General features: G+C 34.4%; 2 protein-coding genes across 2 annotated transcripts; one reads left to right on the forward strand and one right to left on the reverse strand.

Annotated features, from left to right (window-relative positions):
- Positions 1–1,705: 1,705 nt before the first annotated feature.
- LOC25480454 (putative disease resistance protein RGA3) lies at positions 1,706–4,724 on the reverse strand. Its single transcript, XM_024774507.2, has one exon. The coding sequence runs from the start codon at positions 4,722–4,724 to the stop codon at positions 2,145–2,147; it is 2,580 nt and encodes an 859-aa protein (XP_024630275.2). The 3' UTR covers positions 1,706–2,144.
- A 4,242-nt stretch (positions 4,725–8,966) lies between these two features.
- On the forward strand, positions 8,967–15,993 carry LOC112417788 (uncharacterized). Its single transcript, XM_039835168.1, has 10 exons — positions 8,967–9,517; positions 10,092–10,222; positions 11,283–11,963; positions 12,270–12,497; positions 12,821–13,275; positions 13,450–13,548; positions 13,666–13,911; positions 14,409–14,592; positions 14,681–14,806; positions 15,373–15,993. The coding sequence occupies exons 5-10, from the start codon at positions 13,214–13,216 to the stop codon at positions 15,892–15,894; spliced, it is 1,239 nt and encodes a 412-aa protein (XP_039691102.1). The 5' UTR covers positions 8,967–9,517; positions 10,092–10,222; positions 11,283–11,963; positions 12,270–12,497; positions 12,821–13,213; the 3' UTR covers positions 15,895–15,993.
- Positions 15,994–16,185: the final 192 nt, after the last annotated feature.

The following is a 16,185-nucleotide window of genomic DNA, read 5'->3' on the forward strand; positions in this document are numbered from 1 at the left end:
AAAAAATACTTCTGCCATCATCACATGGAATTAGCAAAACCTTTGTACAATCCAATAACCCAATCAAATTGACATAAAACAGGTATCTCGTATTTAAATGGTAATTCATGAATATCTAAGATTATTTTCTAAGAATAAGAAAAATTCATCAAGAGAAGGGAGTATTGTGAACAACAAAAGGGAGTATCCTGAACAACAAATAATATAACGAAAATTAATTTCATGAATTAACTAAAAGTAGAAAAAGTACACAGTAATCATTAGTTCTCCTTACAAATTCACAGGTTCTTTACATGCCACCGCATAGAATATTTTGACATACACTTTAATCCCTTGTACACAAAGGAACCTGCAAACTTAGGTACCCTCTCCTACTATTTTCTACAGAGATTTAGCCAACCAAACCCATACCCCACCCCCTGAAGGAAGAAAAAGAAAAGAAAGACGAAGAAAGGAAACTCAGCTACAGTCGCATCTCTCAAACCAAGAGATGTGACGGTGAAGACAACCCTTCTCTTATCTTTCATTTAACCAAACCATACAATTAAAAAAAAAAAACAATAAAAGTAAACTACTAATCTACGGGTCTGCAAATACCAACAATGTATTCATTTAAAAGCAGTAGAATTCGCTCACTAGCCTTTCCCCCAAAAGCCTACTTGAGGAACGGCTTCAGCTACTGAGCAACAGATAAATCATCATCTCTGGCAGTCTCTGAACTTTTCCCAACTATCTGATTCTTGCACTCATCCGTCTCACTCACTAAGCCATCTATACTTTCATTTGCTTCTTCATTGGTTTTCAATTCGTCATTTCTATCAATCATTTCATTCTCGCCACTCTCTTTTCGATTCACAAGATCGTTTTCCTTGGCAAAACCTTCATATGTCAAACATTGTTGTGTAGCTAATTCGTTCTTCTGCTTATCCTTCTCTTCCTTCACATCATCAAACATAAAGCCACCTCCCAATTCATTGCTTTTAATCCCATCCTGATTTGAAACCACCTCACTTGGAACAGACTCTTCCATAAAAACATCATCTACACCTTTTAGAATAGAAGTATTTCTCATCCAAGGAGGAAATTGTGTTCCCATATAACCATCCACCCCAACATGCTTAAGTCCTGAATGGGGCTCACGAGCTTAGAGTACTCGCTCAGCATGAACTCCACTAACTTGTGAATCATCTCATGACAAATATAAGCGATTTAAGTCTTTCTTGCCAATCAAATTTGCTTTTCTAGCATCCTCCTCATCCGACACATTCTCAAGGCCATTGATGTATAGCTTGCCTCCTAATTGTAAGTTGTGTAGCTCTGCTAAACCAAACTCAGTTTCTGAACCAACTATGAAATTGGTCAATGTTTTCAAACAAGTTAACTCCCCAATTCTAAAAGGAGTTGATAGCAATGACGGACAAGTTTTAATCACGAGATGTCGAAGGTTCTGCAATTTGGTGAATTGTTTGGGAAAACTAGATAAAAAATAACAACGTTGAAGTTTAAGTGTTTGCAATTTTTGTAGTTCACAAACAGACGCACGCAAGGTTGTGATATCACTTACGTAAAGATCCAAGTACCTCAAATGTATTAAATTCTTCAATGACGAGAGTTGATAAGAACTTGTACATAAAGCTCGGAGAGGAGTGCTTGATAGCAACGCATCTAAATTCTTGAAAATTTCGAAGTTGCTGAAAGTTGTCTGGTAGTGAACTTAACTTTGGAAAACTATAAATTTTTAAATTTTGAAGAGAAGTCATGGCACCCAAACAGTCTGGAAAGGATCTTAGAGAAAGGAAATGATTCAGATACAAAGATTGCAGTGAGGGGATGTCTTCTAAGCTTTCTAGTATTTTTTCATCACCCCTTGAGACAATCAGTTCACAAAGGGAAGTTAGATTGGTCATGTTATGTGGAAAAACAAACTGTGGACAGCCTCCAATATTTAGTGTCTTAAGAGAACTCAAACCTTGCAACAACTGCTCTGATAATGACTCGATTTCATTACACCGGTCAATTGTAAGAGATTCTAAGCCACTAAGAGTGCCGAGTTCAAACGTACCAGGTAATTCCATGAGTCTAGAAAATTTGCGTATGGAAAGTGACTTAAGATTACTGTTGTTAACAATGGACTTCAATAACTCTTAATTTCCTCCTTTAGCAGAAAGTGATTTAACAGATGGAAGGGGTGGCAATGTAAGTTTGGGGACATTTGTTATATCTAAATTTAAAAGTTGTGGTAGCATCTCTATTCCTTCGACTTCCAACACCCTCTCTAAATTTGGTAAGCCTTCCAAAGTCAACTTTTTCAATGACGTAAGAGCCTTCTCAGTCGCAGGTTCATACAAATCATCATCAATGTACTTTATATCTCTCATTCCAGATACAAAAAGAATATCTAAACATGGTAATTTACCAAATGGAGGAAGCTGCCTGCAGTTTTTACAGTCATAGAGAATAATACTAACTAAACCTTTTAGAATAGAAGTATTTCTCATCCAACGAGGAAATTGTGTTCCCATATAACCATCCACCCCAACATGCTTAAGTCCTGAATGGGGCTCAAGAGCATCAAATACTCGCTCAGCATGAACACCACTAACTTGTGAATCATCCCATGACAAATATAAGCGATTTAAGTCTTTCTTGCCAATCAAATTAGCTTTTCTAGCATCCTCCTCATTTGACACATTCTCAAGGCCTTTGATGTATAACTTGCCTCCTAATTGTAAGTTGTGTAGCTCTGCTAAACGAAAACCAATTTTTGAATCAACTATGAAATTGGTCAATGTTTGGAGACTAGTTAACTCCCCAATTTTAAAAGGAGTTGATTTCAATGATGGACAATCTTCAATAATGAGATGTCGAAGGTCCTGCAATTTTGTGAATGTTTTGGGAAAACTAGATAAAAAACAACAACCTCGAAGTTTAAGTGTTTGCAATTTTTGTAGTTTACAAACAGACGCAGGCAAGGTTGTGATATCACTTCTGTAAAGTTCCAAGTACCTCAAATGTATTAAATTCTTCAATGACGAGAGTTGATAAGAACTGGTACGTAAAGCTCGGAGAGGAGTGCTTGATAGCAACGCATCTAAATTCTTGCAAGGTCGCGTATACTCAAGGAAAGTTCGCAAGGAATCAACATTTTGGAAGGGAATCATGTAGTCATCTTTTGATTTGTTATCAAACAGCCTGATATGGTGAACTCTAATTGGCAAATTAGTCAACTTTGAAACATCACAAGAGACACATTCTTCTCCCATAATAGACTGAGCTAAATCATGGACTAAATCATGCATTTTGAATGTAATGTTACCTGCTAAATCTGATTCGACTTCTTGAAAAAATGACCTTTGATATAATTCATTCCATACCTCATTACCAACATGCTCCATCTGTAAGTTTCCTCTAGATGCAACAAGTCCATTAGCCATCCAAAGTTGAATGAGATTTTCCTTCACCATTTTAAAATCCTTAGGAAAAACAGCACAAAAAGTAAAACATGGCCTCAATGACAATTTCAAGTTAAAGTAGCTCAGTCTCAAAGCAGACATGACTTGGTTATCATCAGCTAAATTCCAAAACTCACTTTCCACCACAGAAATCCATTGATGTTCATCGCTTTTAAAGCGCAAAAGGCTTCCCAATACTTTAGCAGCAAGAGGTGAACCCACACATTTTCTCACTAACTTTTGGCCTATTTCCACAAGCTCTGCACGCCCTTCTCTATTTGCTCCAAAAGCATGTTGTTTGAACAACGACCAGATGTCATCATCAGATAACTGTGCTAAAGGATGAACCTTAGTTCCCATGATGGATGCAACAATCTGAAGTCTGGTAGTGACCAATATTGATGCACCTTTCTTTCCAAGTTGCAACAAAGACTTTAACTTATTCCATTTCTCTTGGTCTTCACTCCAAACATCATCAAGAACAAGCAAATACCTTTTGTTTTGCAAAATATCTTGAACCTTTTTTTTCCTTGACTCTAAAGACAAGAGATCTAGGTTTTTTCCAATGGTGTTTTCTATGATGGACTCTAAAATTTTCATCAAACTGAAATCATCCGAAACACACACCCATATTTTCAAGTCAAAATGTGTTTTTACCCTTTCATCATTGTAGACCATTTGAGCGAGTGTTGTTTTTCCTTGTCCGCCAACACCAACAATGGAACAGACAAAGAGTTCTTCACTTTCGCTGGCATTTAGAAGAAACTCTACAATCTGTTCTTTATCTTTGTCTCTTCCATATACTTTCGGTTCGGTGACAGTAGAAATAGTTTGGCGCCATTCATCATCTCCTCGTTGATGCTCCTCCGTGACTCCCACTCGTTGAAATCCAAATTTGTTCCTTTCTTCAGCAATATCATCAATCCTTTTAGCAACCTCCTTCATCCTCTTTCCAATGTTGCGACAAGCCAAAATCTTCACAGGATGGAAACTAGTGATGCACTTGTCGTCTCCGTGTGGTTTTAAGGTTATTGAACATTCATCCAATATATCATCAAGTACATAAGCAGAATCACCGAGTTGCTGTAGCCACTCTTTCACGGCATCGTTTGTTATTTGCTTTTTTTCAGCATCTTTTAGGACAGCACGGATTAATCTGAGTTTTCCACGCAGCTTCTCGGTCAATTCTCCAACACCCAAAAAGGATGCAAGCTCATCTCGAACAAAATGTCCGAGATTTTCAATCACGATTGCAAGTAAAGCGTCGGCCATTTTCAAAAATGAGAACAGATATGAATCAAAGTTTTCTCGTAGGAAGTTGAATATGGTAAATTATTTGTTTTCAAAGATATGTATTAAACCGGTGGCTATAATTGGCTCTTATAGTCTGTTTGGCTTATTTATTAGGAAACTATTCATATGAAACATCATCATTTCCGTTCATTTACTTAATGCTAATAAAAATTATTGTCCGGCTCAATTACATAAAAATGTAGCTGAAGTGCAAGTGTACCTTTCGCCATTGCCTCACCGTTCCTGACTAAGTAGTTCAAGCACTGTCCCAAGTGGTCCAAATTCAGGGAGTGGACATTTTTGGCGTGGCCTTGAACATTAGGAATTATAATACTATCTCCGGTCCTAGTTACAAGAGACAATTTACTTTTTAGATACATTAAATAATTTATGTATTTGGTTTAGGTTCTTGACTAGATACATACATTATTCAATGTATTTAAAATGTCAACTGTCTCTTGTAAATAGGACCGGAGGGAGTATTAATTTATTTGCAGAAAATAATAAGAAAAACAAAGAAGTGGAATATTAAAAAAATTGTTAAATTCTCTTTAGACCGGTTATGGAGTTTTAAAATGTTTAAGAGATTTTTTCTTTTTATAAAATAAATTGACAAAAAAAGGACATGTGTCATAAAAGTGATTAAGATTATAAGTGACCTTTTGTTAATAATTTGTTATCTTAAAATTAATTAAACAAGAAGATTAATCATATCATTCATAGTTTTAATTTTACAAATATTTTGTAGTTGAATGTTATTGGTCGTATGCAATTTCTACCGTTGTTTAGTGGTGACTGATCTTATACGAGGAGTTTGTTGGTATAGAATGCGAGTTCTCTCTTGATGGGTCTGAAACCGATGCGAAAGAAAAAAAATTGAGTTCTCCCCTACCAACCAAGTGTTCTCCATATACTAGAGTTAAAGATCTAACATTTGATCATTTCTTTAAGAGGCTTAAATCTCTTATCATCCGGACCAATACATTGTTTTGTGAATGAATCATACTATATCAAGTGACCAAATTATATTATGTATTTATATAAGGGTCTTGCTAACCGAAGCCCTCAGGGCAATGGTTAAGGAAACCAAAAGTAGTATATTTACATTGAATTCAACAATGTTGACTTTTAAAAAGTTAAATTCTTCAGTTTTCACTATTTTCCAATACAATGTTTCTATTTTTATCATTGATAGCGATTTTCGCAAATGTACGAAATCGTGCAAGTAGTAAAATTAAAACGGTAAGACCGAGTGTCGAACTCGAGGATTGCGTTATACTCTCGAATAGTATTTATAACTTAATTGAACAAAAAGGTACTGAATTTGTGTGATTGCAATAATGAAAATTAAGTAAAGTATAATTGGATTGAACTATAATAATAAGATTGTCAGGGATGAGTTTCACTAGATGACTATCTTGAGTTAACAACTTGAATATGACCATTGAATAGACTTATCGTATCATTACCGAATTCTCTAATTTATTCTTGCCCTAATTCCTTAGTGACAAAATCATTAATCCTAAAATAATCCCTAATTCCTTAGTGAATTTAAGATTAGAATTAAGCATGATTGAACAAGAATTCGTAATTGATTTCAAGGGTTTGCATCTATTCCTAGATTACAAAAGCAAGAATTTCTTATCTCAAGCGTTTATAAATTCAACTTCCGTTTCACAATATAAACAGTAAATCAATTTAAAGGCGGCCAAGCAATAAAAGCATTAAGAACAGAGATAAGAAAAATGATTCAATAAACTTCTTCAATAATCAAAAGAAAGTCATAGAACAAAAGTTGTCATCTAGATAATCTCATCCCAAACAATTGGGAATCTAGCTACTCATGGTAAAGAAAACAAACAACAAAGAAAAGAGAATAAACCAGACAAATTTTCTGACACTCCCAAAAGTTATCAAGCTCTCTCCCCCTTCCGTGATCAACCTGCTATCCTTATATATATGCTGCACTCCACCACATCTATTAGCTTTTTAAAATCAAGGAGACCTAATTCAAACTTTGGGCCAGGCCAAATGAATATAGTACGTTCCTTTTTTCCAATGGGCCAAGGTTGCACTAGCTTGTATTCATATCATAAAACAAAAATGTTATTTGCAGCTCTTTTCTCATTACTACAATGCTTTAATATTCATAGCTTCGATATCAATGTTTCATCTCAACAATCAAGCTGTTTAGTTGAATCAATGACATAAACCAAAAACTATACAAAATGTCCCGTTAGTGAAGAAATTAATGACATAAACAACTAATTGATTTGAAAATTACAAGAGAATGATTTATTCAAAATGACTCTAATTAAACACTAAAATGATAAAAATAGACTAAAAACTTAATTGAAAAGACTCTAAAAATAGTGATTGATAAGGAATCATCAATCATCTTAACCAATTCTTCAAGGACACTCTTTAGTCAGTTGAGAGGATCTTCTAAACTTTTAATGTCTTCTTTCTATTTTATTTGATTATTTTTGGTTTGGGTAATTTGAAAAGAAAAGAACAATCATATTTTTCAACGTAAGGAAGAATCATTGCATCACTTCAAAGTTTTATCCCAACACTTGTAGCTAGAGTTCTTTCTTCATGTTAATATATTTTATTTTGGTTTGTTAAAAAAAAAAAACTACATGGTCAATATCCTGATTTACTAAAGATAAATTGTTAATATATTAATGTGCTCGAGTTCCTTACTAGCATTCGTCACATATACAAGAAAAATAATTTGTTTTAGTAAAATAATAATTTTTTTTAACAACGCAAAATGAATTATATTAACAAAACTACAACAATCCTTTAGCACAAGGTGTACTAAAAAGACTACAAAAAATACAACCATTCCAATGAGAAACAAATCAGTGCTAGTCGATACTCAAACGCATTAGAGGGTTCGACCACCACATTTGGGTACCAAAAACAAAAGTAACATGTTTACCTTTCTACCACAATAAAGAATAATTTTTAACTTTTTAAGTAGCTGATAACTATTGCACTCTGATTTTTTTGCTCAAAAAAAAAACTATTGCACTCTGATTTTTGAATGACCGATTATTTCTTTCATTCCATAAGATCCAAGAGCACAAAAGCCAGATGAGATGAAGAAAATTACGCCACACTTTTAGGCCACCTGTGTAATAAATAAACTGATTAAGGTGATTCTGAATAACCTGAATGTCGACACCATCAAACCCCATCCATGCTCGCACCAACGACCATTTTATGACAAATTTCTCATATTTACATTGTATTTTTACTCTTCTAATTTAATTTCAATATTGATGCCTACATTTTGATTGTCTAATAAAAAAAATTAATATTCAAATAATGTAACTCTTTACTTAAATAATTGTTCTAATAACATACATCTCTTTCTTTGGTTGTTTCAAATAAGTTGCCCAAAAATGATTGTCTCATAGTGGGGCCTCTAATAACATCTTTTGACCTAATGGACCTCGTGCACATACTTAAAAGGTGACCTTGTGCATTTAGAATTAGGTGCAGAAAATGATGAGTAAATAAAGAAAGTAAAGAAAAAAGACTGTAAGGTTATAAAAAGAAAAAAACATTTCTCCAAAAAAAAAAAAAAAAAAAACAGAATGACTAAATTATTGGGAATCTTTTCATATAAAACATCATCATTTCCGTTCATTTACTCAATGCTAAGAAAAATTATTGTCGACGAAGGCATGACTTCAATCTCATTCCCTATAAGGAATGAGAGTTCTCAAACATGAAGTGAAGTAAGACTTCAAACTATAAATAAACAATGGCCCTTTAATGTGTAAATAATTGTTGCGAATGTAATGAAATTGCAACATATTTTTGGAATTCTAACTATATAGTCATAGATCATAATTACAAATTATAGAATATTTATCTAATAAAATTAACAACTCTAACAAAATTGTCACTTTTATTAGTCATTTTAGTACTCGAATTGTTTCTAGATAGTCTAGTTAATTCTCAAGTATGTTTTTCAGTAGTCAATTTAGTTCAACAATTACTAACAAAAAGGACCATAGAAGTATATTTAGAATGTCGAGCGTCTCAAACATGGGAGTGGTTATGGTGCATAAGCCATTTCCTTATGCACCGTGCATAATTGCTTCCTACACTCAAAACCATTTTGTCATACACCCCCCAAACCAAACCAAACCAAACTAAGCCCATTTTGTCATTTCTCTTTCTCTTTTCATTTCATTTCTTTTTTCTTTTCTTTTCATTTCATTTCTTCTCCAAAAACCAACCGCCGATCCCATTCATCGCCATCACCACCGTCGCCATCACCACCGATCCCATTCATTGCCACAACAGAGTACGAACCACAACAGAGTACGAATCAGTCACCGTTCGCCGTCTCCGTCGCGCACCATCGTAACCGGTTGCTCACCAACGCGCTGGACCTGTAACAAACTCCCACCACCGTCGTTCATCATCAATCTTCCGTCACCGTCGTTCACCATCAACAACACCGTCGTTCACCAAATCAACACCACCGTCATTCACCATCATCATCACCACCGTCGTTTTTCGTCAACATCATCATCATCTTCGCATTTTCATCCTTCGCCATAACCGTCACCGAAACCAAACGCTCACAACTTCGCCGGAAACCGTCACTGTGTTTGCCTTCATCAGTCGGAAACCGAAACCAAACGCTCACAACCTCGCCGGAAACCGTTGCTGTGTTTGTCTTCATCACCGGCGCTTTCTTCATCACCGGAACTCCGTTTTCGCAAAAAGATGAAAAAAAAAAACAGGTTCAAACTTATCATATATGATTTCTTGCTCATTTTCACTGTCGCTGTCTTACATTGAACATTGTTCTCAAATAGTTTTGAAATCATCTCAAATTGACAGTTTAATTTCAAATTGAAATGGTTTCAGAGTGTTTGTGCCAAGGGAGTGAATCGACAAATGAAAATTAGTCCCTAGTGAACTGAAATTGATGTGAGAACAATGTTCAATGTAACAGGTTTAACATGCAACATCATAGCATCTAACATAAGCTTGTAGACCATAAGCTTTTGTCAAGTTTTACTCTGAAACCAATATGCTGTGTAAATGCTCTGAAACCATTTTGGTCCTGTAAAGTTGAAACCATTTTGGTCCTGTAAAGTTTTCAATTGTGCATGTTTAGTTAGAACTTAGAAGTTACAAGTTTCTACATCTTAAAACCATTTAAGAAAATAAATACCAAAACCATTTTTATGTGGAAATGGTTTCTATGTGTTGTACACTAAAACCATTTAGTGCTGGTAATTGTTTTCTTTGGATTAATGACTCAAGTATAGTATAATCATCTGATGCTGGTAATTGATTTCTTTGATCCAGGTTAACAAATCTAACGACGGGCCAATTCCAAACTTCAGTATTGGACTTACGCAATTAGAGCAGGAGCAAGCATCTGATGAAGATAAAGGAAAAAAAAGGGTAAAAAGATGGAAAAGAAGATGGAAAAAAGGGTAATTCTTCAATTCTATCTGCTGTCATTTTTGCACCGTGCTTGTATTGCATGACAGAGTTATGCAGGAGCGTTTTTTATTATTCGTCTAGCATTTTGTAAACGCTCTCCCTTAAATGATAGGTTCAATAAAAGTAGAAACTAAAATGAAAAGTATTATTATTAAATATCTTGAACATCCAAAAACCTTTAAATGCTTTTTTCTTCAAATAATTAACAAGATTAATAGATGTGTTTTTTCTAAACTTTAAAAGTTGTTATGAGAAGATTGCACCTAACTGCCAATCATTCTTAATTCTGATGCACATGCATTATTTTTGGATTTTAAAGGAAGTAGGGATTGAGATTATGCTGAAATTACTGATCACAATTTTTTTGGTTTTGTTAATTGAATTCAAGTTTGTTCTGCGCCTTCTCTTTGAGATTATGCTATGTACAAAATTTATCAAATAGAGCCACTACAGCAGCTATTTGTTAACGTTTTGCACTGCATAGCATATCCCAGAACAATAGCGTTTTGTCCAAATTCTGTTGAAGCTATAGTGGTATAGTGCCGCTATAGCTGCTATTTAACAACACTGTTGTGGATATTGGCAGCAGCTATATAAGATCACTTTTTATAGGGCATATCTATTGGTCAGGTTGAACTTTTATGAACTCATTACCAAAACAATGAAAAAGAACTGATAAGTTTGCAGCATTTTGTTATTGCCATACTGTGCAAATAGTGCACAAGGAATGGTTTCAGAAAGTTTTACACCAAAACCATTTGATGCTGGTAATTGTTTTCTTTGGATTAATGTCTCAAGTGTATTATTAATAACTTTTTGTTAATCTCTCAGGAATAATATACTGTTAATTCTGTGTTTCAATGCCTTTGTTTGTTAATACTGTAAAATTAAAAACAATTGGAATTTGTTAATACTGCCTGAAACCATTTGGCACAAGGAATGGTTTCAGAAAGTTTTACACCAAAACCATTTGATGTTGGTAATTGTTTTCTTTGGATTAATGTCTCAAGAATAATCATTTGATGCTGGTAATTGTTTTTTTTTATCCAGGTTAACAAATCTGAAGAAGCAAGTTCTGATGAGGAACATGGAAAGAAAAACTTGGATTTAGAGCAACGATTGAGGCACAAGCTTAGCATACCTAAGGTCTATGACCTTATGAAGTCAATAGATGGAAAAAGAAGAAAAGACCAGATAATTCAACTTTTGAATGAGAGTGGGTTTGGAGGAATGGTTCATATATGCAAATGGACAAAAATCCACACATTCTTTGTGGAATGGGTTGTCAAACACTTTGAAAAGGAGAATATGTGGATAAGACTGAGCAAGACGGATGTGCTCCCATTGACAGAAGAAGATGTGCACAGAGTGTATCATCTCCCAATGGTGGGGGAGCAGATCAACATTAAACTTTGCTCAGAAGCAGCAATTAAGAGACTCAGGGTAGAGTTAGGATTGGATGGTGATTATTCTCCATTTGTCAAGGCGGCAGAGTTGGAGATAAGATTGAATAAAATGGAGAAACCAAAGGCATGGGTAAAGGGTGCAATTTGTCTTATAATTCACAACATGTTGTGCCCCAATAACAACAGCTTAGTTTCTCTACATTATGCTCAAGTATTAGAAGAGGCTTCATCTTATAACTGGTGCTCCCATGTTCTCCAATATATGAAAGACGGATTGCAAAATCCGGAAGTGGCAAATCCATTAGCGGACTTCCACTTCCTAATGGTAATCTCTCTCTCTCTCTCTCTCTCTCTCTCTCTCTCTCTCTCTCTCTGTCCCATATTTGTATTTGTATGTTGGCTGCGGTAATATATTCCTATTTTTAGCTTCAAACCATTATATATATTCCTATTTTTATGTTGGCTGTTTGTATGTCTGAAACCATTTTGCACAAGGAATGGTTTCAGACAGTTGTCTTACAAAACCATTCGATGTACATAATTGTTTTCATTGGAACTGCATGCATACATAGACTACAGGATCATGATGAAGAAGATGATGCTAATTATGATGATACTAATTATTTTGCAGATTAATTACATGGAGAAAATGGGAAAGAGAAGCCCATTCCTTACTGGAAAATACAAGTAGCCATCGCTTCGTGATTGGGATGTTAAGTCGGCAAACCAAGACCTTCAGAAGGTGCATGAGCTTATGGGGCTGGATAAAGGATTGACAGTTGGGGTCAAAAGAGTGCAGAGCACCGATGATGGTCTGCTTGTAATGTGTTTTGATGCAGAAACATGTCCACTATCTAAGGTGAGAGAAAATTAATGATATTCATGCAATTTTAATGTATAAACCATTAATTTTCTTAAATGGTTTTAAGATGTTATACAGTAAAACCATTAGTATTGTTAAATAATTTTACTTGCTAGTTTAAATGTTTTTCTTCATTTTTGTTTTAAACTGATACAAATTAGTAGTATATATAAAACAATTGTTAATAGTGAAAGACTATTCTCCTATGAATGAGTGAATGCTATCATTTTCTTTCATAATACATAAAACAATTGCACCATAATATTGTCTTTCTATGGTTTCAAAAATCCTAACAATACATGTACATAACCCGATTGCAGGCAGAGGAGCATCTAAATTATTGTAGGGGTTGCATACGGGTCTACACTAGAACCGCAGAAACCTTGGAGAGGAGAATAGCTGAGGCAAATGCTTCTACTTCTGCAAAGAATGACATAGTTTCAGCAGAAACAAACACATCAAATGAAGATGATGAAACTGAGAAGAATAAGAGTTCAGGTACTTAGAAGGGGGTGGAAGTACCTGAAGCTGAAACTAAAGATGATGAAACTGAGGAGAATAAGAGTTCAGGTACTCAGAAGGGGGTGGAAGTACCTGAAGCTGAAACGAAAGATGATGATGCCAAAAGCAATGATGAAAATGTCGATGATGAAGAAGTTGAGATTGATGGAAAGATCATTGATGATTCAGTTAAGGCAGCATGCAATGTGGGAATGACATTGACACAAGAAACTATCTTGAAGTTTCCAGAGTTTTTTGAAGCTTCAAATGCAGGGTAAGAAATGACTATATATGATGTGTTTTAATGGTTTTTTATTTATGATGTGTAAAACTATAATAACAAACTAATGGTTTAAAAAATCCATCTTAAACCATAACTTTTAAAGTGTTTATCAATGGTTTTGATATGTGATGTCTGAAAACTAAAATGTTTTTTTGATGGTTTCAGGTTCAATACAAATGATTCAGAGAATCCAGCTTCAAACGTTGTTAAAGATGTGACGGATGGGGAGAAACCTACAAAATGTGTCTCAAAAGTTGTTACAGAGTACGAATCAAGCAATGTGATAATTGTACTTTAGAATTGATTAATTATGTTCTGCACAATAACAATATTAATTAAAATCTGCAAAAATAAACACTCTTATGTAATATTATTTGACAGTGCAACTCCACTAAGGTCAGTGATGCCAGATGAAATAATTAACTTGGACAATGTGCAAACAGTCACGACAAAGAAAAGAAAGAAGCATAATATGCTTTATTCTGATAGCACATACCCTGAGCGTCGACGTGTAGTGAAGAAATCGAAGTACCTTGACAGCCCGTATGATGACGCTGTCCACGAGTCTACTGCAACTGAGTTGCAGAAAAATTTATCAACATATGCATGGAGCTCGGAGCTTGATCAGTAAGTGAAAACAATTTCTTATTTCGCTGTTATGAGGAAGCATTTTGCCGAGTCATTAACGTACAATGTCATAGTTCACATAAGTGAGATTATGCCAAAACATAAGCTTAGTGTAAGTGTGATGAGTATTAATTATAGTCATGTTGATTTTTTTGCCATATTGGTTGTTTTATTTGGTTTTTAAGCTGTTGTTTTGAACTATGTTTGTATGTTGGATGTTTGTATGTCAAAACCAGTTTTCACAATGAATGGTTTCAGAAAGTTTCCCTACAAAACCATTTGATGTAAATAATAGTTTTCTTTGGAACTACATATATATACTATAGTTTTCTTTACTGTTCATTTCAATGTGTTTATTTTACAGTTTTAAGCTATGATATTTTCCGATTGATCTTTTGGATGTTTGTGTCTGCCTTTGATGAGTGAACTGCCATTTTATGCTTGATGAAATCATGTTTATAGCACTACAAATCCTAAAATGCTTAATAATTGTATAGGGATGAGCTTCTGTACTGCTCGGATAACAGGGCTCATGATTATTTTGTGGAAAGGATAGACTTGTGGTCGCTTCAACAAGACAAATGGGTGTCATGCTTTGTGATCAATGTCTGGATCAACTGCTTAAACTGGAATCAACAAAGAGACAAGATGACAAGACTGGTTACACCCATGATTAACTATGTATGCATTATATTCCATGAATATTAATGGTTTAGTTTATTCATTAAGCTGAATAATTGATTTTACTGATTTATTTTTATATAAACAGGTTGAACTTGAAAGACCTGGTGCCTTTGACAAAAATAACCCAGCTGCATTCACAAGATTCATCGAGAGACTAAGCAAGTTCAAGTACTTGGATTGGAAAGCTATTGACCCTAACAGTCTAGAATATGTAAGTTTCAGTTCAATATGGTTTTTTAATTTTAGTGCATGTTTGGATCTACAGTAATACTCTGAAATACTATTAGTGTTGTATGTCTGAAACCATTTAACCCAAGAAACGGTTTCTGACCCTTGTCTTACAAAACCATTTGATGTACATAATAGTTTTCTTTGGAACTGAATACATAGATTATAGTTTTATCTTTTGATGCATTTCACATAGTAAATAATAGTTTGAGATGGTTGAAAACTGATTTATTAAATTACCAATGTAGTCTTCCAATCTTGTATTTATTGTACTGATGCTATCATTTTTTGTATGTATAATACTAGTAGACATCATTACTCGCCTTTGAATATATGTGGTTAAACTGTTGCAGGTGCCTTTGACAAAATTCATTAGTGTTGAATAGTACACTTGTAAACCATTTAACCCAAGGAATGGTTTCTGACACTTGTCTTACAAAACCATTTGATGTACATAATAGTTTTCTTTGGAGCTGCATACATAGACTATAGTTTTATCTTTTGATGCATTTCACATAGTAAATAATAGTTTTCTCATTGGAACTGCAGATCATGACGCCAGCTTTAATTGGGGATCCGGGAAGTCATTATGTGTGCTTCGTCGTGAATTTGAAGAGCCAAAAATTTGAATACCTGAACAGCTTGACGGGAGATAAATTGCACACCAAGAATGGCGCACCCACTGTATACAAGGATATGTTTGATGTTTGGCTGAACGAGGTGGAAGTATTTGTGGAAGAAATGTATAAGACTAGAAAAATCCGAATGCCCTTCAAGTTTAGCACATTTAAGTGGGATACACCAAGGATGCCCAATCAAGTTGATAAAGACAGTTGTGGAGTCTTCTGCATGAAATTTCTTGATGAATGGGGAGGTGACAACACGCAACTGGATTCTTTCAAAGGATGGTCCAAAATGAAAAAAATTGAGAGGGCTGCAAAGATTATGGATCTCAGGATTGGAATTTGTTCCACAATTATAAGCAACACAAGCAATTGCAGAAGAAATCTTGTGGAGAATAAAGCAAAAATATACTATGAAAAAAAGCTTCAAAAACTTCAAAAACATTAAAACATTAATTTCTTAATTGTAATTTCTGTTGATGAATTTATGGACTAGTTTTAATGTTTTTTTTTTTATTGACTTTGTATGGTAAAATTTAGTTCTTGATTTTGGTACTATGAAAAAAAGCTACAAAAGTTAGCAAGCTGAACATGACATGTAACTTCTGTTGTTGATGAATTAGGTGTATGGAATACTGAAGCCATAAGTATGGTTGTACATATAACACTGTCAAAACCATTAAACCATACTTATGGTTTCAGTATTCCATACACCTAATTTTGATCAAATTTTAATTAA

Source organism: Medicago truncatula, chromosome 6 (assembly GCF_003473485.1).
Source record: "Medicago truncatula cultivar Jemalong A17 chromosome 6, MtrunA17r5.0-ANR, whole genome shotgun sequence".
NCBI classification, from domain to species: Eukaryota; Viridiplantae; Streptophyta; class Magnoliopsida; order Fabales; family Fabaceae; genus Medicago; species Medicago truncatula.

Coding starts and splice junctions, on each gene's coding strand:
- LOC112417788 (XM_039835168.1), top strand. CDS start 13,214: ATGACATTGACACAAGAAACTATCTTGAAGTTTCCAGAGTTTTTTGAA. Junction 13,276..13,449: donor TTTGAAGCTTCAAATGCAGG/GTAAGAAATGAC, acceptor TGATGGTTTCAG/GTTCAATACAAATGATTCAG. Junction 14,807..15,372: donor ACCCTAACAGTCTAGAATAT/GTAAGTTTCAGT, acceptor TTGGAACTGCAG/ATCATGACGCCAGCTTTAAT.
- LOC25480454 (XM_024774507.2), bottom strand. CDS start 4,724: ATGGCCGACGCTTTACTTGCAATCGTGATTGAAAATCTCGGACATTTT.